Genomic DNA, 26,889 nt, shown 5'->3' on the forward strand with positions numbered 1-26,889 from the left:
AATGTATTTTACTGTCATGTATAACTGATTAGGAAAAAAAAAAAAACCCTTACCACTATGCACTGGTTTTGAAATATGTGTCTGAGAGTCTTAGTAAAACAACTGCTAAACTCTTACCCTACATTAAGTGTGCACCAGAACTGGGTGGAAGCTGGAGATGAAAACAGCATTTGCAGAGATGTGGAGTGTTGGGCATTCCAACCACAAGAAGACAAAGTGGGAGACGTAACCTCTTAATCCCTAAATTAAAAAAAAAAAAAAGGAGCTTAAAGGGTAACAGTGGGGTTTTACACATTTGTGGAGCTAATTACCTCCCCCAAACTTTATAAAGGGTAGAGGGTGGAATGCCCAGCTTCTAACAAATGAATCAGATACAAAATGACTTAGTTGGACACTGGCATCCCATAGTTCATAAGTAGAAATAAAATACTGACATGACTATGGGTCCTGCTACAAAGAGCCAGAATGTAGTTGCCTGAGGCCCTTTCCAAGAGGGCCATCCAGAGTAAGCACCCCACGCAGGGTTATGATGATCATAATTAATACTCATGACCAAACCTGATTTGTATTTGAGATACTGATAAGGGACTGCCTTATCAGTTGGTTACCTAGATGGATGTAGGCATCAGTCTCACAGGAGTTACTGTGTGATCCACGAAGTGCGTCTCTGAATGATTTTAACATGGACATGTCTGACTTCCTGCAGGCAGGACACTTGAAGCACATGTCACACATATGTGAACTCAGATCACATTATATTTATTGGTGTTTCTACTTAAACTCTATTTGATATGCAGAATGGCCTCTCATAGGCAGGTGACATAAAACACTAAAAAATAGGAACAATGGACAATGGATGCCAAAAGGAAGCCATCCATTGATTAAACCTCTGCTTATACATCCAATGGAATACCATTCCAAACTTGTGATGCACATACTGAAATGAGAAGAAAAATTCTCTACCAACAAACTTCCTACCACTAGTAACACCCACAAATGCTCTTTTGTGTGTTCTCTGGGCCCAAGTACAATCAGCTTTGCTCATATTATGTATAACTTCTGTAGGAGACTAGGTCCCTCTCAGATCTGTGGCTGCAGGTGATAAAGAACTAGCTCAAGCACAAAGGGAGATCTGTGGGCTCATGTACAGACATGGATGGAGGGAAGAAGGTCTTAAGTATCTAAAGCTTATTTTCAGATTCTCCATCTTTAAAATGGGGAGAATATGTTGTTTTCCACTGTAGTTCTGTAAGATGTAATTAATATATTTGGTTGCAAAAAGACTGACATCTTTTGAAAATGCTATACCATAATATTGCTTGGACCAAAACATAAAACCAAAATCACCAGGATGATTCCTCCCTATACCTCTGTGTATTTGTGTGTCAGCTTCTTTCTTTCCAACAACAGCTCAGCTGGCTGGTAGTGTGTGTGTGCATGTAATGGATAATTAGAGTAGGTATTAGAGCCAGACATGTTCTTTTGGCTTTGTGGCCAGAGAAGAATAAGAAAACCGACTTCTCTCTCACTTCCTGTTTTTAAATGTAGGAGGAATAATCTGAATGGTACATTTTGGATCATGTGACAATACCTGGGAATAAGCAGAGTGAACAGAGGAGAGGGACCAAAAGTGGCATATCCTGGGAACCTGTATACTCTTTGGCCAGGGGGTGAGTCTGTTTCTAGAGAGGCATCACAGATATATGTTGGGCAAACAAGCAGGAGACACTCTGAAATGCAACAAAATTCAACAAACCACTAGGAAATTAATTAATGTATGTCTATCATAAAGGAAAATGTTGGATGAAAGCAAAAACATTAACACATGAAACCTTCATTATTTTTATAAACATACTATTGGCTCTGATAAGGAACAAGGTGCAGACTTTATTTAAGTAATGGTTTATTTGTTTGCTTTAGAAGAACAATATCTCTTCTTTGGAAAGATAAAAAGAAAAGCAGTAACTTGATTAAAAGTGGTAACTCATACCTTTATTATTGGCTATTCTAACAACCTCTGCTGTATTATTTGCACCTTTAGCCCCACCATTTCCGAGTGAGAAACAGGACAAGCACACTGATCTCTATCAATTTGGAATCTTTATTGTATTTCTTAATGCAGTTCTTAATATCACAGTAGTCACTGATCAAGAATATTAAGTCATCTATTTAGGCTTCGCCAATGTTTAGAACATTTTTAGAATCACATTATCTTACAAAGTAACAGACTGGAATGATAAGCAAGTAAGTTTGAAGATGTAACAACCATCAATAACATAATTTTTTTCAAATTATAACTCTAATATGAACAAATATTACTCTCAATGGACCTTGTACATTCTAAGAAGGTTTCTTTTTGTAAGTACTTGGACAGTAAAACAGAAAGGCTGTATTATGTGCAAAGTGTGATACTCATTTAAAAAATCTCTCTTCTTCTTTGACTATTGTACATGACACAACTCTAGGCACACCTGAAGAGGAGTGAGTTCCAATAACAGTCATCACCTAAAAACTTGCATAAATTCCTGCCAGAGGAAGGATATATTGCATGTTACTCTGCCTTCGTCTGTCCAGAGGCCAGCTTGTCTGGACTGGTTTCAGGGTGTTTAGATTTTCTCTGATTAAATGGCCAGGATGCTTCTGAAGCAACCCCCTGGTACTGAGGAAACATCCCTTACAAGCCTAATCCACCACGTCTATCCCCCCAACACTAAAAATTCACCGACTCTTCACATCCAAGGTTTTTCCATCTCTATTTCCCCAGTTTGATTAAAGCTGAATTAAAAGTACTTTATTAAAAGAAGTACCTTAGGCAGAATAAAAACCACTGCTCTGTAGAAAAGTCATTCAATATTTAGAATCTTTTCTGAGCAAAAATGAGAGCCTAAAAAGAATGTATCGTTTAATTTTTTTTTTTAATCTCTGCTGTCACTGTGATTAAGGACTTGTGATAAATTACCACAGTCCTTCTTGACCTAAGAGGAGGTACTATACAAGTAGCTCACTGGGCCTCAGTAACAGGGAAGTAATCTTAAGGATTCTACTATATAAAAAGGAATACTGCACTGTTTCAAAAAGGGAAAACTGTCCAAGTAGATCAGTAGGGTTCTAGACCTCTTCCCATAGCCTTAGCACCAGGTAAAGCACAGATGGATGGTTTGATGTTTATTGATGCAAGTTCTCGATGGGATATCAACACCAATAGATCCTACACCTTTTGGTCTTTCCCACAAACCAGTTACTTCTCCTGCCAGAGACCTTCCTGCTTGTTTTCTTGGGCATCTATTTAGCTACAAAAAGGATGAGAGGAAGGGGGATGGTCTAGGCAGACAGGAGGCACGAAAGCAGAGGAGGTTGAAGGAAAAAGTTGTCAAGAAAGTGTTCTTCATAATCACATAGATATTATTTTTCTTTCACAAGTACTAAGTCATAATTTGGATATAAGGGAAAGCATATCAATGAAACTCTTCCTAGGGCCCATCTTAGTAAATACTGTATATAACTTAGCACAGCACAGATGAAAAAGATACATCCAATGTGAGCACCAATGGTAAAGACAACCTTCTAAGCACTTAGAAAAGAATAAGATAATCATAAATGTTTTCCTTTTGTTTTTCATTAAAGTGTCTTAGCACACTTGAGAGAATAAATCTATATGGCTGCATAAATCCTGAAATACCAAAAGAAAACTAGTCAAAAACTGCTTGTTAAATATACAATTGTGATCCTGACATCCTTTCAATTAAATCCTTTTTATTTTAATTGAAAAAGGAGCAGCCTGGGGCAAATGTCTACTCCTTACTTCAAGTTCTGATCTGCTGCATTGGCATGAGTTGTGGTGAAACCTGGTAAAAGAAAGAGAAAAAGAATCAAATTATGAAAAACCACATGGTATATACAACTTTAAATCTCCAAACCTGAATGATAAAGGCAGTTATCAAACTTGCTATGGACGTTGTCTAGAGTTTCCTAATTATTTTTTATTCTGAAACACCAAGACAGGAAATTCCTATTCTGTTTGCATATGAGGTCTTTAGTGGTTCTCAACCCTCCTATATTAATTACAGTTCCATATTAAAGACAATCAGGCAAGGCAACAAAGAGCAGGCAGAAAAGGAGTAGAAAGACAAAAGAGTCCTGATAGCCAAGCCCTCCAGTGGACAGATCAGGGATCTCCAAGACTGATGGATGCTTCTGAGACTTGACTCAAGAACCAGTGCCAAGCACAACTCTCTACATCCTCAAAACAGATCCTGTCAATTTGCAATTTATGTAGTCTGTGGGTCACCTGGATACACAGTAACAAAAATGTATGACCAATGATAAATCTTATCAGAAATTTCATGGTTTGGACAGAAATGATATAAAAGCAGTGAAAAGACTCCAAGTCACTACAAGAAGGTGATAACAGCACTAAAACTATTAAATGTTGATTGCAATTATGTTTAGTGTCTAGAACAGCAATTACATTCCTGGGAATCTTAAAGTACTGAAAAATGAGAACAGGTCTACACCCACAGTAGCATGGTTGAAGCAGAAACCTAGAAGTAAGGAATCTGGCTTAATTGTGATAGATCATTCAAAGTATGGTACCAGTGCCAGAGTTCTGAATTCAGTATGGTAAAGATCCATTAGATCCCAATCAGGAGCAGACACTGGAAAGCACAGTGGGGAATATTAAGAGGTAGGTGCTGTTCTGAGTACCTCACGGATGTGGTAGTGGAAGTGGGCCAAATCAGCATTTTGCTTCCAGGATAAACAATATCTTGTAAAATTAACAAATGAGTGAGTGGATGACTAGGTCAACTTCAAAGAACTAAAAGAAGGGTTCCCTCAGAAAGGTGAAGTCAGTATGAAAAATTGAAAGAGCAGGCAATTAATTGACTCTGATGAGGTTAAACATTTTTAGTTCATTTATAAATAACTTCTGTATTCATCTTCACATGTCAGGAGTTAATGCCCTTTCTTACACTTTTCTACTAAAATGAATAATAACAATAAATAAGAATAAACAAAGTTTTTCTACTAAAAGAAAGAATAAGAATAAAAAAATAAGATCAGCATAGTTTGGCATATAGCTTAGGATGAGAGACCATCTCTTTCCATATATATATACACACACACATACTCCACCTATTTGTAGTGTGTATATATATATATTTATATAATTATATATGCATATATATATTTATTTTTAAATTAAATTAAATTAAATTTAACTTTTTGGTACCAGGGATTGAACCCAGGGACACTTAACCACTGAGCTACATCCCAGACCTTCTTTAAAATTTTTTTTGGAGACACGGTCTTGCTAAGTTGCTGAGGGTCTCACTAAATGGCTGAGGCTGCTTTTGAACTTGTGATCCTTCTGCCTCAGCTTCCTGAGCTGCTGGGATTACAGTTGTGTACCACCACACTCGGTTTAGCCTTGCCATTTCTAAGAGCAAATGTATAACAGACAAAATATTGTATAGATAATAAACAGCTAAGAGTAACATCCCATATGCACCTTCACCTCTACTGAAGAGAAGACATATGAGCTCTGAATATTTAAGGAAGTGTGTCTCACAAACAACTCCCTTTCTTTTTTTAACAACATAGCATTTGTGGAATTGATTGAAATGAAATTTTTCTGTCTTGAAAACAGATAATCTCTAATAGACACTTAATTTTTAATACCTTAATTTTTAATTTTTTTGTTTTAATTAGTTATACATGACAGTAGAATGCACTTTGATACATCATATACAATGGAGTATAATTTCTCATTCTGCCTATATATGATGTAGAATCCCACTGGTAGTATAGTTATATATGTACATGAGGTAATAATGTCTGATTCATTCTACTATCCTTCTTACCCCCATATTCCCTCTCCTCCCTTCACTCCCCTGTACCTAAAGTAACTCTATTCTTCCCTAGCACCTGCCATTTACTGTGAATTAGCATCTGCATATCAGATCAGAGAAAACATTCAGGCATTGGTTTTTATTTTTAAAACTAAATATCTGATCCCTTTCCTTGTGTTGGTCCCAGTTTGAGCTCATAATATCATTCATATCCTAAATGTGGAAGCTGACTTTTATTGGAAAAGAAGATGATGAAGCTTTCTGTAGACTTGACTTGGCTTGTCTCTTTTGTAATAAAAAATATCTGCTAAACCACCATTTCTCATTTCTGTCCTCCCACAGTCTCATCAACATTGTAAGTCCATGCAAACCAAAGCACATTATCCTGCCAATGTGATCTACAGGCTAAGAAAAAGACATGATTTAAGTGTAGAAGATATGCCAATAATTTGTCTTCCCAGTCTAATGACATCCCAAGAGTATACTGTTTAATTCTGGTATGATGCCAGTTCATAACTGATATTGAGAATATATTTATTGAATTTGGCAAAAAATGTCTACATCTGGCTTCTTTCAGATTCCATGCTAAGCATGTAAATAAGCAATGCTCTTATTTAATTTTTTGCCACTGGTGGTTTAGGTGTGTTCTTGCCTGGAGAATACCACCAAGACCCTTGGGAGTAAGAACTATGTCAATTAGTCTTTTTTTTTTTTTTTCCTTTACATTTCACAGCTGGGTGTGACATACACTGAGTGATTAATAATAGATGGGGCTGTAGTGTGCTCCATAGTAGAGTGCTTGCCTAGCACTCATGAGGCCTTGGGTTCAAGCCCCAGTACTGTGAAGGTAGAGAGATAACTCAAAAGTAAGAGGTGACGAATGACCACTGGAAGTTTATTCTCCACATATATTCTTATATGGTTTAAATTTATTTTAATAAAACAAAAATTATTCTGTTTCAGAAAAGATCCACAGGTATTTATGGTAAAGAAAGCCTATTTCATGTAACTTCAGCATTCATCGAAAAAGAAAGAAATGAATAAGCGATTGAATCCACTATTTTAGAGATAATGAAATTTAAATGGTAGGATATCACCTTTCCTTTCCTTTCTACTTTGACCCATCAAGTTACTGGCACAGTGAATGATGTAAGTATAGATAAGAAACAAAGGAACTTGATAGTTTCATTCAATTGCCACAGTTTTAATATGAGGAAATGTGCAATATCATTTTGACTCCTTGAAAATGAATTAATACTTGATAAATATTTGGAAGACAGACTTCTTTCAAAATGTGAGGGTGATGGGAGAAAAATAAGCCAAAGGATTCCTTAGTTGTGAAAACGGTGGGTGCTAGTAGCATAAAAAGAAGTGTCAAAGGAACAGTCAACAGAGTGAAGAGACGGCTTATGGAATGGGAGGAAATATTCTCAAATCATGTATCTGACAAGGGGATTAACATCCAGAATATCTAAAGAACTTCTACAACTCAACAAGAACAACAAAAGAATATAGGATAACCTGATTAAAAAATGGGCATTTTGGGCTGGGGGTGGAGCTCAGTGGTAGAGTGCCTGTCTAGGGCTGGGGGTGGAGCTTAGGGGAGAGTGCCCATCTAGGGCTGGGGGTGGAGCTCAGTGGTAGAGTGCCTGTCTAGGGCTGGGGGTGGAGCTCAGTGGTAGAGTGCCTGTCTATCAAGGTTTTATCCCAAGCACTGCAAAACAAACTCAAAACACAAGAGCAAAACAAAAATTTAAAAAAAAAAAAAAAAGGCAATTGAATAGACCAAGAAAATACACGAATGTTCAACAAATGTATGAAAACATGCTGACTGTCACTGGTCATCAGAGAAATGCAAATCAAAGTCACAATGAGCTACTAACTCACATCCATGAGGATAGTCACTATTAAACAGAAAATAACAAGCATTGGTGAGGATGTGAGGAAACTGGAATCCTTGTGCATCACTAGTGGGAATAGGCATTATGGAAACTGCCCCCAAAATTAAAAGTAGAAACATCATATGATTCAGCGATTCTGCTTCTGAGTATATAACCAAAAAATTTAAGAGATATTTGTATATCCTTGTTCTTTGCAGCATCATTCATAATAATCAAGAGGTAGAAGCAACTCAAATGTCTACCAAGAAATAAATGGATAAAGTGTGATATCTACCCATAGGGACTATTATGCAAGCTTTGGAAAAGTTAATCCTGTTACATCTACAACAGGATGAACCTCAAGAACATATGCAAAGCAAAATAAGCCAGTCAACAAAGGGCAAACTGTACTGCTTCACTCACAGGGAGTATCTGAAGTAGTCAAAACCATGGAAACAAAGTCGAACAGTTTGCCAAGAGCTGGAGGGAGTGAAGAGAGGGAAGAGGTTGTTCAGGGTACAGAGTTCAGTGTTGTAAGGTGAAAAGTTCCAGATCTGTTGCGTTGAATACATTTACTACTACTGGACTGTATATTTAAACATGATTAAGATGGTAAATTTTATGTAATGTGTTTCTTCTAATCACAGTTAAAGAAAAAGAACGATAGAAAAGCATTACAGACCACCACCACAGTCAAGCACGTGTGGAGCGTGAATGGGGGCCCATGGCTCTGCCACCCAGTAGCGCTGAGGTACAGCATTTATTCCACCTGTCTCATTCCCTTGGGTGGAAGGATACCCATTAGTGTAACACCCTGGCCTCTAGTGTGCCCCCCAGGGACTTAGCTGGCGAGGAACTGCAGCCTGTGAAATTCACTCTGACTCTTCTTCCTTGGGATTGTCCTTGTGAGGAACACATGCTGCTTTGTTTTTGGTCTCTTGGAAGGCAGCTCAGCAGTACACGCTCCTCCTGTGTAAGAGGCCTGTGGTTTTCCCAGTCCGTCTACACATGGGAGCCAAAGCTTCTCCACCACTGGGGTTCGTACCTGGGAAGTCTGCTGTGGTTGCACATCTAAGCTACATCCTTCATCCTAGCCTCTGTAATGACGATGCTGTTTTACATCTCCCTGGCCAGCTATATTCTCTCTCTCAATGGATTCAGAACTCAATACCTAAGAAACACAGAGGAGAGTCCCTTTCCTCACAGCAATTACATGTTGAGAGAGAACGATCATATGGAGGAAGCAGATCAATGTTCATCAAGGGGTGCCTCCTCTAGCTGTGTTACCCTTTGACCAGATAAGATTATTTCTGGAATATACTGAAGGTTCTAGAAAGGGAGTCAATATTTGCATTTCTATGACTAAATTTACGTGGCCTCCTTCAAAGTTCATTGTAACTGAAGATTTGGTTCTTGTTAGTTTTCTGTCACCTTGACAAAACACCTGAGATAAACAACTTAAAAGAAGGAAAGGTTTACGTTGGCTCACAATGTCACAGTCACTTGGCCTTGTTGCTTTTTGAGCCTATCATGAGGCAGAAGTGCACGGCAGGGGAAAGTATGTCTCAAAATCATGGCAGCCAGGAAGCAAAGAAAGTGAGATTAAAAAGGACAGGGTCTCAGTGTCCTCTTCAGGTATACGCCCCCAATGAACTATGTCTCCCAACTAGGACCCACCTGCTCCCAAAAGTTCCATCAGCTGGGGACCAACGGGTGTTGTGGGGGCATTTACGATCCTAAGAATGATAGTCATTACAGACATTTTTAGGAGAGGCTATTTCATGTGGTATTTAAAGAACTAATTACACTGTGATAAGTAGGAAAGGTCCTTTCTATTTGTTTGTTTGTTTTTAAGTTCCCAAATATTTCATTATAATCATTCATTTTTAATAACCTGAAACCATAATTTTGTCATGTCCTATCATCTGATGTTGGCATATTTCATCTTTTTCATTGAGATTCTCTATTTCCTCAATCCTATATCCACATTCTGAATCCTTTGCCCATATTGTTAGGTCTGTAGACCTTTTACAACACATTTTAAATTGTGTGGTACTAGTTTTCACTTTTTTTCTTTATTAGGCAATAACCTGACCAATCATTCCCTTCTAGAATCTTCACTGCAGGTACACATTGAAAGCTGAGTTATTGGGTCTTTTCTTAAACATAATTCTTTTCTGTATATGCTAGAGATCGAACCCAAGGCATGACTTTAGCACTAAGCTACATTCCAAGCCCTTAAAGAAAAATGAGGAACTGATACATATGCAGTGATTAGCACATCTCCTGAATTATGACATGGAATACCTTCTGGATTATCAGAAAAGAAACATTATCCGCATGTGCCTTTATTATTAAATATATCATTACTGATAATCCAGTTATTATGCTTTTTATTAATCAGAGCACTCCAGTCCCTAGCCTCATGGAGAAACCACCTGCTATCTGTGATTTCATCTGTCAGGGTCTAAAGAGAAGCCAACCATCATCAGATCCTCAAAAGCTAGCTTTTCTGTCTAGATGAGTCAGCTGATACCACACCTTTAAATTGCTGGGACAACAGTGACATACAAATTAAGACTGCATCTCAACAGCCTCATATAAGATTGCAGGTCCATGCTGAAAGGCGAGATGGGGCTGGGAGGAAGATGATGGCTGCGGAGACACTCCAATGACCACCTGAGGAGGTGAGACTGAAGTGACAGTTTTGCACACACCAGACTACCTTCAGAACAGCTAAGGAAGCCAGGTGAGACCACACAATGCCTAACTTTAGCATAATAAACGAGAAAAGGTGCATTGAAGAAGGCAGGAAGGAAAAAGTGGCCCTTCTTTCTGCTTCCCCAACTTCACATAGCACAGAAAGAAAAGAGATGTCTCCCCCCACACATACCCCAGGGGGACGGGGAGGAAACTGAGTCTAGGCCTTAGACTTGACACCCAGCAGCAGGCTCGCCGTGGGGAAGCCCAGTGGTAGCCTCATGATACCTACCTAGGCTGGTACCTGCAAACTGAGCCTCTGGCCCCTCTCTGCCAGATGGCCAAGGGGCTGTCTCCACCAGGATTCCTCTGACTGTGGGCATCCAGAGAAAAGCAACACTCCTTCCCAGGGGGCAAGGCATAAGAGTGAGCACAGGACTGTATCTTGAAACGGAGTGCTGGGCTGGTCGACACCTAACACGGGGCAGATCCTAGCCATCCCGTCTGTCCCCAGGTCAGTGCTCACAGACAGAGCCTCTGGTCCTACCCCACGCCAGGTGGAAAAAAGGGATTTGATAAAATTCAGCATTTCTTCATGATAAAAGCCCTGAACAAATGAGGAAGAAAGGTACCTCCACATAATACAGGCCATATATAAAGAGCCAGCAGCTAACATCATACCTACAGAGGGAAAAGGCTCTCTCTCTAAGATCTGGAACAAGACCAGGATGCCCACTTACACCAGTTTTACTTAGCATAGTATTGGATGTCCCAGTGAGAGCAATCAGGCAAGACAAAGAAATAGAATGCATCCAAACTGGAAAGGAGTAGCCAAATTGTCACTGTTTCTATAATGACATGATTTTATGCAGGAAACCCCAAAGATTTCTCAAAAAAAAAAAAAAAAAAAAAAAAAAAAAAAAAAAAAAAAAAACTATCAGAGCTAATAGATGATTCAGCAAAGGTGCAGGATAAACAAATCAACATATGAAAAGCAACAGCATTGCTATAAACCAATAGTAAATTATTTGAAAAAGAAGCCAAGAAAGCAGTCCCAATTTTAATAACTACACAGAAAAAAAAATACCTAGAAATAAATTTAGCCAAAAAAGTGAAAAATCTCTAAAATGCAAACTATAAAACATTGATGAAAAGATTTGAAAGAGGATAGAAAGAAAATTTTGTTTTCATGGATTGGAAGAATCAATATTGTTAAAATGTTCATACTAACCCAAAATTATCCACAGATTCAATGCAATCTCTATCAGCATACCAAACACTTTCTTCACAGAATAAGGAAAAACAATTCTAAAATTTGTATGGGATCACAAACAACTCCAAGTAGCCAAACCATCTTAAGCAAAAAGAACAAAGCAACTGCAGATCATGTTAAGCAAAATAAGTCAAGGAAAAACAGGAACTGCACGTTTTCTTTCATATGTGGAATCTGGTAGGGAGTCAAGAGGGTCAAGGGGGGTCAAGGTCAAGGGGAAGAAAACATGAAAATAGAAGGGAGACTATTAGAGAAGAGGAAGGGGATGGGGTAGGATGAAGAGGGTAGGGAGGGCCATAGGAGGTGGAAACTGTTCAAGTATTGTCAAATACATGTATGAACATGCCACGATGAAACCCATTTCTCTGTATTGTCAATGTGTACTAATAAAAAAATAAAAGAAAGAAAAAAGCAAGAGGGATTACACAACCTGACTTCAAAATACCTTACAAAGCTATAGTAAATTAAAACAACATATGGGTATAAAAACAGGCATATGGACTGATGGAACAAAACAGAGATCCTAGAAGTAAAACCACACATCTCCAGTCAACTGATCTTTGACAAAGGTACCAAGAACATGCACTGGAGAAAGGAATCTGTTTAATAAATAGTGCTGGGCAAACTGGGTAACAGTATGTAGAGGAATAAAACTAGATCCCTACCCTCTTTTCAATTCTTAAAAAAAAAAAAAAAACTCAACCTGGACTGAAGGCTTAAAGGTTAGGATCTGAAACTATAAAACTTGTAGAAGAAAACACAGGGAAATACTGCAGGACATTGGAATGGGCAAATAGTTTTTGGATAAGACCCCTAAAGCACAGGGAAAAAAAGCAAAGGTACACAAATGAGATTATAAGTAAACTAAAAAACTTTTGCACAGCAAAGGAAACAAGCAACAGAATGAAAGAGACAACCTACAGAATGGGAAATAATTGTAAACTATGCAACTGACAAAGGGTTAATATTCAGAATGTGTAAGAAACTCAGAACAAGTCAAGAGCAGAAAATCTCAAATAATCCAATTAAAAAGTGGTTAATAGACCTAAATAGATATTTCTTAAAGGAAGACATAAAAGTGGACAACAGGTTTATGAAAAAATGCTTAACGTCACTAATAATCAAAGAAATGCAAATCAAAACCACATTGAGATATCACCTCACTACAGTTAGAATGTCAAGAGATATCCTTCTCTTCTCAGGTAAGATTATGAGTGAATAGAAAAAAAAAATAACAAGTGACAGCAAGGATGTAAAGAAGAAAAACATATTGGCAGGGATGTAAATTAATACCACCACCATTGAGGAAAACAGTATGGAGGCACCTCAAAAAAATTAACAGAACTATCTTATGGTTCAACAATCCCACTACTGAACATATATTCAAAGGAAATAAAATCTGTTTGTCAAAGAGACATCTGCACTCTCATAGTTACTGCACCAGCAGTCACAACAACCACGAAATGAAAACAACCTAAGTGTCTATCATCTGATGAACGAATGAAGAAATGGAATGAACAATGGAATACTATTCATCCATAAAAATGGATGAAATCCTGTCATTTGAGACAACAAGGATGGAACTGGAAATCATTATGTTAAATGTAGTAAGCCAGGCACAGAAAGACAGACACTGCATGATCTCACTCATAAGAGGGATCAAAAAATTATTCTCACAGAGGTTGAGAATAGAATGCAGATTCCCAAAGGCTTGAGAGAGAAGGAGAAAGGGAATGATAAGACAGATTGATCAATGGGTGCTTAGTTGCAGTGAGACAAGAGCAAAGAGTTCTGATGTGCCATTGCACAGTAGAATGACTACAGAGAATGATAATGTGCTCCATATTTCAAAAAATTAGAAGAAAGGATTTTTAATGTTTCTAACACAAGGAAACGGTAAGTGTTATAAGAAGTGGATATGTTTACCCTGACTTGAACATTACATAATGTAAACATGTGCTGAAACATCAAATGCTACCCCATAAACAAGTGCAACTTTTATACATCAGTTAAAAATAATCATAATGAAAAGAAGGAATGGTATTGGAATACAAGAGAGAACATAGATATTTTTCAATGTATGAAGATACAGGAATTAGCACATTTTTGCAAAATTTTAAGAATCCATTTGTTTTCATTTCTGATTTACCTGCATGAATAAAAAATAAATAAATAACGAGGGTCTTCTATTGTATATTCTCTTTTGCAGCAGAAAAAATGAAAATTGTATGGATGTTAAAATGCTACCTGACAGTTAACTCTTCCACATAGAAAAGGGGAAAAAACAAAAACTGAAACAAAAGATCAGCTGATTAAAAACTATTTGCAAATAGTTAAGGTATAAATAAATCCCACTTTTCCTCCTGTGATGAAATGGGAAAATTAATTAAAGATGTGCTTTCCAAGCAAAGCATTACTGGGAGACTTCTTTTTTCCAAAGGGAAACTCAGAAAAGGTTAATAGACAAAGACCTTGGTATAATACCAGAAACACTTATTATGTGGATAATGAATTATGCAACAAAACTCTTTTACAGAAATTCGTTATGCACTGATAAGTACAAGCCAAGCATGTAGCACACATAAAGTTACATGGAATCTATGCATGATCATCAAATAATTGTTGTTAAATTTGTATCTTCAAGATGGGTAGTTGCAACATGAATGTATTTTCTTCTCATTACAATAATGTTCCATTTTAATTAGTCGACTGGTTCTTTAAAAGGTGCCTGAGCATTGACATTTTCCTCTGTTGCTTCAGAGACATATCACTTTTACTTTTGGTTAACTTTAAGTGGACTGAGTTGTCCTGTCAGAGATGGAATAAGGAAGCATAATTTTCTCCACCTGTGGCTCACACTTTTGTGCTAATCAAGTTTAATCACAGCTGACACGTACTCAAAGAACAGAGGACCACCGGGGACTCAGCAGCAAGTAGCCTGGAGCTGAAGCCAGCCCTGTTTCCAACAGCTCCTGCTGGCTCCTTCCTCTCCTGCTTCAGACTCTTGAGCCAAGCCCTGGCCCATGAGTCAGAGCGTGTTCCTGCTCCCACCTGCTCTCATCTGCGGGTACCCTTCCTTCCACTGTTGTACACTGCAAAGGTCAACTCCCAAAATGATCACAAATTAACGGTTCACGTCCTGTAAACACACACTCACGGAGCCTGTGATGTAGCACAAAAGGCTGGATTAGCTCACAGAAACACTTACAGCAAAATCACACCCGGTGCTCTTTCGTATGTCGTCCACCGTCAAGCCTTCCCAGAGCTCAATCAGAGTCAGCCCTTTAATCCTGTCCACGTCAAATACAGCCTGCGGGAGACAAGAAAATGACAATGACAATTTCCACCACAATAATTATTCTACAGTACCAAACAAATAACCTCTCAATTTTTTTAAAAGATAGACAAGATCTAGGACAAAAGACTCAGAGACTCAGCAATGAAAAAAATATCAACTGTAACCATATAAATGAATGTTGACTCCCTAATCGGCAATTAGATGCAGAACACTATTGGTGCTGGAGAAACAACTCTTTTGACTATTGGTGGCATTTGTTATTATTGTAACCCAAGTCTAATGCTTTTGATGAAATGATTTGAAGAAATAAAAAAAGAATAAAGAAAGGGAAGGAGGGAGGCACCGAATACCTGAAAGGAGAAAGGACAGGAATGATTAAAAAAAAAAAATGTTGATAAATGTTGTTGAGTGAAGAATTACAGGAAATAAAAGGTTTTCTGAAATGCTAAAGGTAATTATAAAAGAAGAGTTATCCTGGCCCTGAAAAACAAGAGAACCAATCCAGGGAACTGTTAAACTGAACTGTTAAAACTCTCCCTTTACAGTCCATGAAAATACCTAGGTCCTAAAAGGAGGGCATGGGACTCGCCATCTGGTGTAAATCAAATGAAGTTGTTATGCTCAGGGCAAGAAAGAGGCACCGACCTCACCCTGAACATTCTGTTGCTGCATTCTGGTCCAAAGTCCCAGGTGATGGAAGTGACAATTGCCAGAGCCAGCCTTAGTGGAGACGAACCACGAATTCAGTGTGACCTCCCTCGCCAGCATTCCTGTCGACTGATGGGAAGTTCGAACCACAAGAACCGAAGCTGCTTCCCTGTGACTTTCCCCTACTTCTGCAGCCCTCCTCCTGTATGTCAGGCACTGTTCCCTCTTTCAGTTCTCATGATTAGCTTCCTCTTTCTCAGACTGGGCATGTGATGCTTCCCAGATCTTTCTTCTACTCTGGGTTTAATAAATTCAAACATTATTTGCAGGCTTAGAATCTTTATTTTCAAATTCCTTCCAAGTCCAACTCTCAACTGTCATTTTTTAAACATGCTCCTGGCTAGAAGGCTAATACCAAGACACAAAAACAGGTACAGGAAAGAATGTTGCCTTTAGAGCTGAACAAAAATTACAGCTCTGCTGCAGGACAGCTAAGCACCTCTTGATGAACCTGTCTTTGCATCTGTAGACATGTATCATGAAAAAACCACTCCCCAAGACTGTGATACAGTCAGATACAATAAGAAAACACACTCAGAGTACCAAAACACACTCAGAGTACCGTGCCAGGGACACTGCAGGGGCACGGTACAGGTGTGTTCTTATTCCTTAGCAGCTTAACTCATCATTTCTGTGTGAGCTAATCAAACCCTGAAATGATTTCTGTCTGCAAGTTGATTGATATTTTCCCCTAGAAGCAAAACATCCTGGGATCAGAGATGCTTGCCTTCCCTCTTTGTTTGATAACCTGGTAGATTTTATTGAAAAAGGTGGTTTACATTAAGAGGAAAATATTTTAGCAAACATTCCTTTTGTTTGCACATTTTTTAATATTCCTTAAAAAGAACTTTTTTTTTTTTTTTTTTTTAGCAGAAATGTGTGTTGGTAATTTAGGAATGTCCATATATCCCATTAACTTACTTCATCTAAAATGGTTTTTATTTTTAGTTGTGGATGAACACAATGCTTTCATTTTATTTATTTATTTATTTTTAATGTGGTGCTGAGGATCAAACTCAGTGCCTCACACATACTAGGTGAGTGCTCTACCACTGAGCCACAACCCCAGACTTAAAATGACTTTTTAATGGATATTTTCCTTTACAGAAAATGTATCTAGAATCCTATTCAAAATTATTTACTTTTTTCCTGAATTATGAACAACTATAAATTTATAAAAATGGGAAAATAAGAAAAAAAGGACCTCTGAATTATGTTATTAAGAGCAAGTACAGAACTGATTTACATTGAGGATAACTTAGGCATAGTGAATATAAGGTTTCAGTAGTCAGGAAGATAAAACCTACAGCAAATTGATTTACTGCTTTAAAAATAAAAGAAAACCTTATCATCTTTATTAAACCTTAATTATTTCCCAAGATAATATATGTGAGAGCCAACAATCTATTATTTTTAAAAAGAGGGAAACTTACTTTTAAAATATTTAGTGCTATAAACTGTAAATAAAAACTCAATAAAAAATGAAGACTAAAGCCTAAAAGTTATAATGAATTATTCCACTATCAAAAATAATGCTGAGCTGGGAGCTGGGGTGCATGCCAATAATCCCAACTCCTTGGGAGGCTGATGTAGGAGAATCACAAGTTCAAGGCCAGCCTGGGAAACTCAGCATGACCCTCTAAATACTCTAAATACTGGGAGTATAGCTCAGTGGTCGAACACCTCAGTATTCAATCCCCAAATACTGAATCAAGAAAGTGCCTCCTTTCTAGCTGACTTAACGGGAATTATGACATTCCAACACCTGAGATTCAAATCTGGAACAGAAAGATGACTGCAATGCTTCTCTGATCTGAGCAGATTTGGGTTGCACCAATGGCCAACGTTTTCTACCAAGAAGAAAATTCTACAGAGGGATTGAAATGGCAGGTGTGTTTGGACATCCCGGTGCAGAAAGCATGCAAGAAACAAATAAATTTCTTAGCTCAGTGTGGGGCCTAAACTGTAATCTGCAACCAAGTGATTAAAACTGAATTTTGACAGAGTGTCATAAAATGAAAGCCAACAATTTGTACTAGGAAGTATAAAACTGGGAAGGCAAGGAAGTAAAGTAGGAATGATAAATGTGCCCTTAACTCTGTATATATCATCCAGCTTGACATATTAATAGTAAAAATGTAAGGATCAATAAAACTCTTCTGATGATATACTGTCAGTTACCAAGGATAGCAGTTCGATATTGTATGTGTATATTTCCAGAGAGTCGCACATGAAAAATTTTACAATTAAAAACATTAAATTGATGAATTTCCCTATTCATTTTACCCACAGACTCAATTAATCCTATGACTACTGACGCAATACACTTTCGGAAGGTAATAAAGAATTCTAAAGATGCTTCTAAATAAAAAAGGCGGTGGTGGATATTAGAGGGAATAAAAGGACAAAGCACCCTACCTTCTCTGTAATGATGCGGTTGACACACTGTTTGCCAGTCAGGGGCAACGTACATTTCTCCATGATTTTGTGGGCATTTCCCTGTTTAAAAGAAAGACCAAACATCAAAACAAGAAGTTAGGTAGAAATTCTCATTTAGAACTGGTGTGACCTTGGGAACTATCAGAGAGACCGTCTCCTAGGGCACCGGCTGTCTTAAAATCTTTGACAGTCAAGATTTGACTTCCTTTCTGAAAGCAGCATCTGTCCCTAAAATAATTTAGGGAAGGTGCTACATGAACAGTCAAAGGCACACGTGATTTCTTTGGGAGAAACTCCCACCACACATTTGGCCTCTCAGACCTTGGGTCTTCTGATGTGCAGTCTTATTTCTAACGTCCAGCTTATTTTTTCCTTCCAGGGACAGATCTCTATGAAAAACGTGAGCTCTATCTGCCAAGTACAGGGAGTACACATAGAACACAAATGCTTAAGCTCCCTTTAAAAAAAATACATTTCATTTCATTTGTTAAAAATGTAATACACAGAAAATAGCAGTTAGCAGTGCTTTCTACCCAACAGGAATACATTCCTCAGTTTTTTTTTTTTCATTTCTTATATCCACATTTTAAATTATGTTTACCTTGCTATTTATGCCTTGACTAATTAATTTGATTTCTTTTAATTACTACCTGGTTCTAGGGATTGAACCTGGAGTTTTGCACATGCCTGGCAAGTGCTCTACCACTGAACTACACCCCCAGTCTTTGATTAATCAATTTTAGACATTACCTACTAATTTCTTACTGTGGCAAAGAGGACTTAATTCTCTTACATATGCCACTCTCACCCCTCCAGTCCCCTCAATCATCTTCAATTCTCCCATCTGGACAGGTCACAATTTGTAGTTAACTCCACAGTCAAAATTTCTATCATTCTGACCTTATGACCATGTAAAACTGATTGCTGCTGGGCCAGGTGGGGTAGCTTATTACGATTATCGTTACTTTTTTATCCGGCTCTTCACTGTTCCTGGAGTTTGTCTGAGCTTCTGTTTGCTCATTAATGAAATGTGAGCTGGTCTAAACGCACATTTTCCAGCTTTCATTTAGTCACAGTACCCTTTCTTCAAACATAAAACAAAAGCAGGATTAAGAGTGGAAGTCAGGCTTTCTGACCTTCAGGTAATTTTCTTCTGATTGTGATTAATCTCCTTTTTAAGTATCAAGCACCAGGAACCTAAATTAATATCTCCCTTGAGACCAAAGGCTAACTGGGCATACTCTGGATCCTCTCTTAAAAATGGCAAATGCTTCCACTGCTTCCTTCCTGATATAAACACACCACATACCATGTCACTGTCATCTCATTCTTCAACCATTGAAATACTCACCTGCTACCTAGTTTATACCTCTCCCCAAACTGGCATGAGGCCATGAGACCAAGTATATTATCAGAGGCAATGAATTTCTGATAATTGTGTTAAATTAAGATTTTGCTTCTTGAGATAACCTGTCAACTCTGAAACACACCATTCATTTAAAGGTTTTGGTGTACTTAAGTCAGTGCAAGGCATAGAAAGTATTCAACAGGTTTGGAATGAATGCATGAATGAATGAATGGAAAAGGAAAGTGAAGTCTACTGTGGATCATGGATGGATTTTTAAAAATAGACACACTCTATTATCTTAATGCAGTCAAAACAGGTGCTAAATACACACGAAATACACAGAAATGATACCTTTAAAAACAAGTTATATATTTCTGGATCTTGCAATACAAAAAAAATTTATAGATATAGAAAGAGAACCTTATTTTCACTTCATTTCTAATTATCTATTTTCCTTTGGAGATTTCAAATCTTGCACATGTCACAGAAGCTAAATTAAACAGCTGAAATTAATGATGAATATTCGAACTTCTACAGTTGTCAGGTCTTCTTACGTTTAATATAACTCCAATAAGGCACGTCACAATGAATTCGAAGCTTGACTTCAAACAAAGTGAACAATCTGTAGGCCTCTGAAGAACATTTTCTGCAGGGAGCTCTTAACTTTGATCTCATTATGTGAGCAAGGTCTACATCTGGTGTGAAAGCAGCCACTTGGATTTTAATGAACAATTGATTTCATTTTAGGAGAAATCATGAATTTCAACTGATAGCATTAACTGTGCCCTACTGATAAAGACCTTTTATAGATCATTTTCTGCATAAACAAAATGGCACAGTGGTATAGAGAATGGGCCATAGCCAAAGGATCTCTGTGTAAACCCTGGCCCTTTTCCACGCTATCTGTGTAAGATCCATGTGCCCATGTTTCCTTATCCACCTTATTTCACATAGTTATTGGTAGGATTAAATGAACTTCAACTGTCTGGTACTTTGCAAGTGCTCAATAAATGTCAAGTGGTATTGTTTACATAACTTATATTTAACATTTTTACCCAGACAATTCAAGTTCCTATGTAAAGTCTGACATAGAATTATACACAGAAAATGGCCTAAACCCAATTCCCGAGACCCACAAAACTAATCAAAACATGATACGAATTTGGAGGCAAACTATTAAGGCTTGTCTAGGAAAATGGCGTCAAGTATATTCTTATAGTTAGAACAATGTAGCTAGATGATTCCATTCACATTTAGCTCCAAGACACAACAGAGATCAAGGGAAGAGAGAAAATGAGATGCAGAAGGATTTAAAAATGTCACAATTTCAATATTCAACAACAGATTAGCTATGAAGACAAAATTCGACTGACTCCCACTTTAGCACTCTGCTCTAACCACGCTGGGCTGAGCCTTACGGTTGCTGTGTGGCAGCTGCATGTATTAGTGATTCAGAAAGAAGGAACAATTGCTGAGCTTCTAACATTTAAAAATAAACCCTAATAAAGACAGGCAGTGGAGTGTGGCAACAAAGAACACTATATGAGGAACCCAAGGACCAGGATTTTGCCATTAGAAAGCTGGATGGTCCCTTTATTCCCTGTGCTCTAGTTTTCTCTTCAAGTGCCTCATCCTATGTGACCACTGCAGGAATCTTTCCGTGTCCTTCTTGCCTTCTTGTGGAAGAGATGTCAGAAAAGGCAGCAGAATGGCCAATGACTCCTGTGAAGACTCCTGATTTCAGCCTGCTGTTGTTAACTTCCTCATAACCTTCATGAACGCTTAAATCCATTTCTTCCACCTGCTTCCCTAGTTTCTTTCTTTCCCCTTCAATATTTAGAGGCCTCATGTAAGACTTGTACTTACACCATTTTAATTCTTTAGGTGTCTGTATGAAATCCTAGGCCTACATTCTGGGCTGACGTACAACTCTGGTTAAATGATAATAAATCCCCTTGCAAGCTTAACAACGTCTCATGCTATCACGGAGAACTTGATCCCAGATAGCAAGCTCTCTTTCGCATAACAGAACGATTTTGCATTTGATGTCAACAGTTCATTGACCTGAGGCAAGTGGGCATTTGTTTAAGATGTTGCTTTATATAAAAACTCATTTCACGCTCATCTACTGTGTTAGGTACTTCCTAAATGTGGCTGCAATGTATTTTTGTCTTTCAGGCACTTTCTTTAGGAAAATCTTAATAATCAATTCCAGAGAAGACACAAATTCTAGGAATCAGTTGTTCCTAAAAGAACTAAGCCTTGGTTAATGCTCCCTGCTACCTAGAACATATACGACCTCATGTCCCATCACCCCAGATTCAAATGGCAACACCTTCCTAACTGTCTTCAGGATTTGGCTCAGCTATTATCTTCCCTGGGGAAATCTTCTCCAGGAGCTCCTATCTGGTGTCTGTGCACCAGTGTCCCAGGGACATTCTCTGGTCAGGAGCATCCCTCTTGGGTGCTTCTGTGCTTCCTTCCTCCACCACCCATGTTGTAACTGTTGACGTACAACCACCCTGCCACAGCTCTGGAGCTCCCGGAAGGCTGAGCCCATTCATCTTTGTATCCACAGCCATCAGTAGAGCTCTAGCAAACCACAGTGATCAATAAATTCTGTCCGAACATTACATTTCTGATTCAAGGAACTCCAGAGTGTTGGAGTCATAAAATACCACATGACTACATGCCTCAGGAACACTAGAGGCTGCTTTCTAGTTTTCAGATAGTTACTTGTCCATTCTCAACATCTCTGTACTCACCAGGAGGAGCACAGCTGACAAGCACATAAAGAGGCTCACAAGACTTTGGGGAGACAGATGAAGTCATGATCCAGGGGAGAAGCAAAGATAATCCAGGACTGATGCAGGCAATATACAAATTTAAAAGAGCAGAGGAAAACAGAATGAATTACTCTTCTTCCACCCGTTCCTTCCTAGTCTTCAAGGTTTGCCATAATCTGCTAAAAAGAGAGGCTACAAGGGCTGAACCTACAAGGGATTATTTAAAACTTTGCCTAGCACAAGGAAGTCAAGGGAAGGTCTCTCTTAGAACTTGCCAAAACATCACAAGAGAAGCCTGAAAGTCCCTATTCCTGGGTCCTTTCCTTCTCTCCACTGATCTTAATACTCAAATCAAGTGAAGTATTTTCTACATACACAACATAACCCCCAAATATAAAATATCAGAAAATACTATATTACCAAATCCATCACTATGATGATTGATGTGGTACACAGAAGAGAGAATGGAATTTGCTAAATAAAGAAAATCAAGGTAAACAGAATAAAAGGACAGAATGAGATGACTCACATATCCTCATGGGATATTTTTGGCCTTTATACAGCACCTACTCAGTAGAGATTCTAGCAATCCACCAGGGACTTTGGTGGAGAGGTTCAGCTAACTCAGAGAACATTTGCTGTTACAAATGATCTTTATGTGTGCATGCAATAACTGTTTGTGGTTAGAGGGAATTCACAAGGGAAAGACTAGCCAAATGAGACAATGGATACAGCAAGCCATTTCCCTGAAAATAGTCTTCAGGGTTTTGAGGTCTTAGAATAGAAGGCCCTTTTTCTTCAGCATAACACAAAAATCATTACAGCAGCTGAGCCTTTATGTTCTCTGTAAAGGTTGCAACCTGGGATCTGGCAGAGCCCAGGAGTGACAAGAAATTATTTTCCCCTTTCAATCATGCATTGGTAAGCTACCTTAGCATTAGTTTGCTTTCCATTTTTTTAAAAAACGTGGGTACCCATGCACACAAACTCAAAGTTATGGAATTTAAAGTTATGAGCTTAACTGAATTCTGGAAGACACGTTTAAGAGCCCACTGGCTGTTTGCCTGTGTTATGCCTTTTTATTCCAGAGGATAACATTTGGAGGGAGGAAGAATTTCACCAAAAAGAGAAATTCAAAGGCAAAATCATATAATAATTTTGACTTTTTACTTTTATTTTTTGGTGGTGCTAGAAATTAAACCCAAGGTCTTGTGCATGCTAAGGATATGCTCTGTCACTGAGCCACACACCCCAGCCCAACAGAATTTTCTCCAAATGGATCCTGCCTACTATATAGACTAACAAACTACAAAAGAGTAAAAAGCTTTAAGTAATTGAAAGAAATTAAACCAGTTGAAACTATAATTAATTAGGAATTATCCTAACCAAGGAATACCTTATTTACTTTGGGATGCTTTTCAGTTTAGCTGATAATTATCTCAGGAATGTTTCCCAAGAAAGGATTAAAACAATAAAATTTGCATTTTTTTAAACTTTTGGTAACACATTTGATTCAAATAAATATAATTAATAAACTTTAGTAAATTTTTTATGATTGCTCGTCACAAAAAATAAAGAGAAAATAGTCTTCAAGATTTCTATGAGACCTGTGCTACCAGACAGTGATTGAACTAAATCAGAAAATTATTCCCTAAGATTTACTCCCACCTTCTTAACAATATAATTATGATTCTTTTATCCCTTGAGAATTCAGACCTCCTACTGTAATAAAAATAAAATCTAAACCTGTTCTGGAAATGCAGGCCTTATTTATGTTCTCAAAAATAGGTGGCCAAGCTTCTCTTGTTTACAGTAAGTGACAAGTGTGACTGTTTCTTTGCTTTTTTGCTCTGGAAGGTATACTCTTCAGAATACATTCCAGTACTCAAAACTGAGAACAAAACCCTCGCTCTATCTTGTTCGTGGTGATGATATTTGCCAAAAAGTTTAGCAAAAGCAAAACAAGACCCAGAGTCAGGAAACACAGGCATGGTTTGTTCACCATTTTCTGCGACACTCTTCTCAGAACATTTAATCCCGATAGAATTCAATTTATCTGTCTTTGGAAGGGAAATAATAAGACCTATGTCACAAGAGTACTATAATGAAAAATGGAAATAATAAACATGCAATAGCTTGGAAAAGATCAAAAGTCCTCTGTATGTACAAAATATCATTATTATCTAAAGAATTAATGGATTCAACAAGTATTTATTGAGTACTACTGTATACCAAGCACCGCTCTGCTTAGTGCTTCTTACAGACAGAACCCCCAGCCATTTCAGGGAGCTCTTCACATTCTAGTGAAGAGGGTGGGTGAAGGATCATCAGAAGAGCAGTGAAGGAAAGCCTCTCTGGTATTCTGAGCCTGAGTGAAGTGAGGGAGTGAAAGATACAGACATCTGGGAAAAGCATTCCCCGCATGGAGAACAAGTGCAGATGCCTCAGGGCAGGACATGCCAAGAATGTTCCAAAACTTTCAGGGACTATGGCTGGAGCTAAGTGGGTGAGAGGGAGAAGAGTAACAGATGGAACCAGAGAGGTAGGGAATGGAGTCAAACCAGATAAGCCTTGGTGTGGCCTTGAATCTAAGCAAGATGTGCAACCACAGATTTTTGGAGCTAGGAAGAAGTGACATGGTTCCATTTATATTTTTAAAAAGTCACTCTGGCCACTGTACAAAGGACAGACACTGTGTGCATCTGGGCCTATATATATTTTTCCACTTAAACCTTCTCCCTTTGCTTTCTGACAACAAGGAAATGACTGTGATTCCTCAACACACTGTCTTCTTAGTCCTGCACTGCCCCAGGGTCTAGTTCTCTATCCCCTGCAACCCTGTGGTCCCTCTCAAACTCTGACCCCAAGCATCCCACTGGAAACTCGTCCTTGCTTTGCACCCTTCTAAGTGTTAATTCTTTTCTTCTATGACTTTTTCTCCAAGGGACTCTGAGATGCCTAGAGATAGGACCACATCTCACCAATTTTTATTTCCTCAGACCCTATAATATTACTGGCACATAGGAGGTCCTCAATAAATTAACATTCATACAAGGTAATTCTATCAAACTCCAAGACAAAGGAACAAAAATATTCATTTGGTCATTCATACTATCTATCTAAATGCAGTCATCAGACAAGTGTTATAATTTTCACAGAGGCTTAGAAATCAGGGTTCTAGGGTTGGCATCTGTCTGTGAGAAGCACCAAGTAGGATGGGTGCTTGGTATACAGTGGTGCTCAATAAATACTTGCTGGTTCAATTAATGCAATGTTAACTGTGCTTGGTGTCAATAGGGCAGGAGTCAAAAGGCATCATGGGTGTCTTCAGACATGGACTGGGAAATCACCACTTCTCTACTGGGCAAAAAAGAGGAAGAACATACTTAGGTGAAAGGATGGAGGCATATGGAAATGTGCTGGAGCTGAGGGGGCTCTGGATCAAACCAGAGGAGCTGTCTGAAAGGGAGTAGAAATACAGTGCTAAATCCCATCAGAGAATTCTGATGTGGGGAAAAAAAAAAAAAAAAAGATTATGGAGCCACTCAGTGAAAAATAATAGTTGCTCCAAAAAAATTAGATGGCACCTAGGAAAGGTGCACGTGGTAAAAAGAGTAGGGGTGGAGGATGGAGTTCTGAGGAGTCCTGGCAGGAACCCATAAAGGAGGAGACAAGGCACCTATGGACCCAAGCTTGTGGAGGGGAGCCAGTTTTGCAGCCCTCTGCACAAGGCTTACTACTTGGAGCCCAAGGCTAATGCTCCATTTAGGGCCTTTATCAGACGGATAGAACAAGGACAAAGGAAGTCCGAAAGTCATTGGCTTTATCTTTAAAGGACATGACTCAGAAATTAGACATCACAAATGTTCAGATCCGGTTTTCAAGATGGCGGACTAGAGGGTGGCTGCATTTCATGTTGCTCCAGGACTCAAGATTCAAGAAGAGGAGATATTGAGAGACTTGGGACCAACTCAAAGTCGCCTGGTGAATCTCTCCTGTTGGGGAGGCGTCCCGGATGGGGCGGTAGTCCTGGAACACAGGGAACTTTGTGAAGTACAGTTGCCCAACGAGACACCCCTCCCCCCGCTGGAGTAGTGAACTCAGACAACTAGAAGCATTGTAGAGGAGGCCTCTCAACACCACCTTGGACTCGGAGCAACCCACTGGAGCTCCAGGTGGCTGCCCAGAGGAGGAGGAGGAGCGCGGGGGGGTGGCTTCCATGCAATTAGGTTCAGAGCACGGTCCCAGGACCTAGGCGGCTTCTTGGTGGAAAAGTTGCACAGAGACAAGCTGAGGGGCAGAGCGAAGGTTCCAGGACTACGGGCAGATTATCTGAGGAGGGGCAGCCTAAGGACACTCTTTTGCGCAGGGTGAGGCTCCCAGGCCCAGGAGGTAGGTCAGGGCCCCTGGGAACGTTGCAGAGGAAGGCTGCCCAGCCCAGGCGATAGTTGTGGATTGAGGGGAACCTCTAGGAGGTGAACTGACCAGCGAGACCTCCCCACCAGGTGAGTCTTCCCTGCCGGGTGAGGTTTTCCCACAAGGACGGTAAAACCACAGACACAGGCCCAAACAGGCCTTGCCTCAGCCCGCAGCCTAGTTCCCCTTTGG

The 26,889-nt window shown here is 38.8% G+C and overlaps 1 protein-coding gene across 1 annotated transcript in view; it reads right to left on the minus strand.

Annotated features, from left to right (window-relative positions):
• Nucleotides 1-2,083: 2,083 nt before the first annotated feature.
• Nucleotides 2,084-26,889, minus strand: part of Oxct1 (3-oxoacid CoA-transferase 1) — a 140,391-nt gene continuing 115,585 nt past the window's right edge. Inside the window, exons 15-17 of the mRNA XM_047555068.1 lie at nt 18,127-18,207; nt 14,911-15,012; nt 2,084-3,845 (exon numbers count right to left, since the gene is read on the minus strand). Of these exons, the coding sequence (XP_047411024.1) occupies nt 3,804-3,845; nt 14,911-15,012; nt 18,127-18,207 (225 nt within the window). The 3' untranslated portion in view covers nt 2,084-3,803. The remainder of the gene's footprint in view (nt 3,846-14,910; nt 15,013-18,126; nt 18,208-26,889) is intronic.

This window comes from Sciurus carolinensis, chromosome 6 (assembly GCF_902686445.1).
Source record: "Sciurus carolinensis chromosome 6, mSciCar1.2, whole genome shotgun sequence".
NCBI lineage: Eukaryota > Metazoa > Chordata > Mammalia > Rodentia > Sciuridae > Sciurus > Sciurus carolinensis.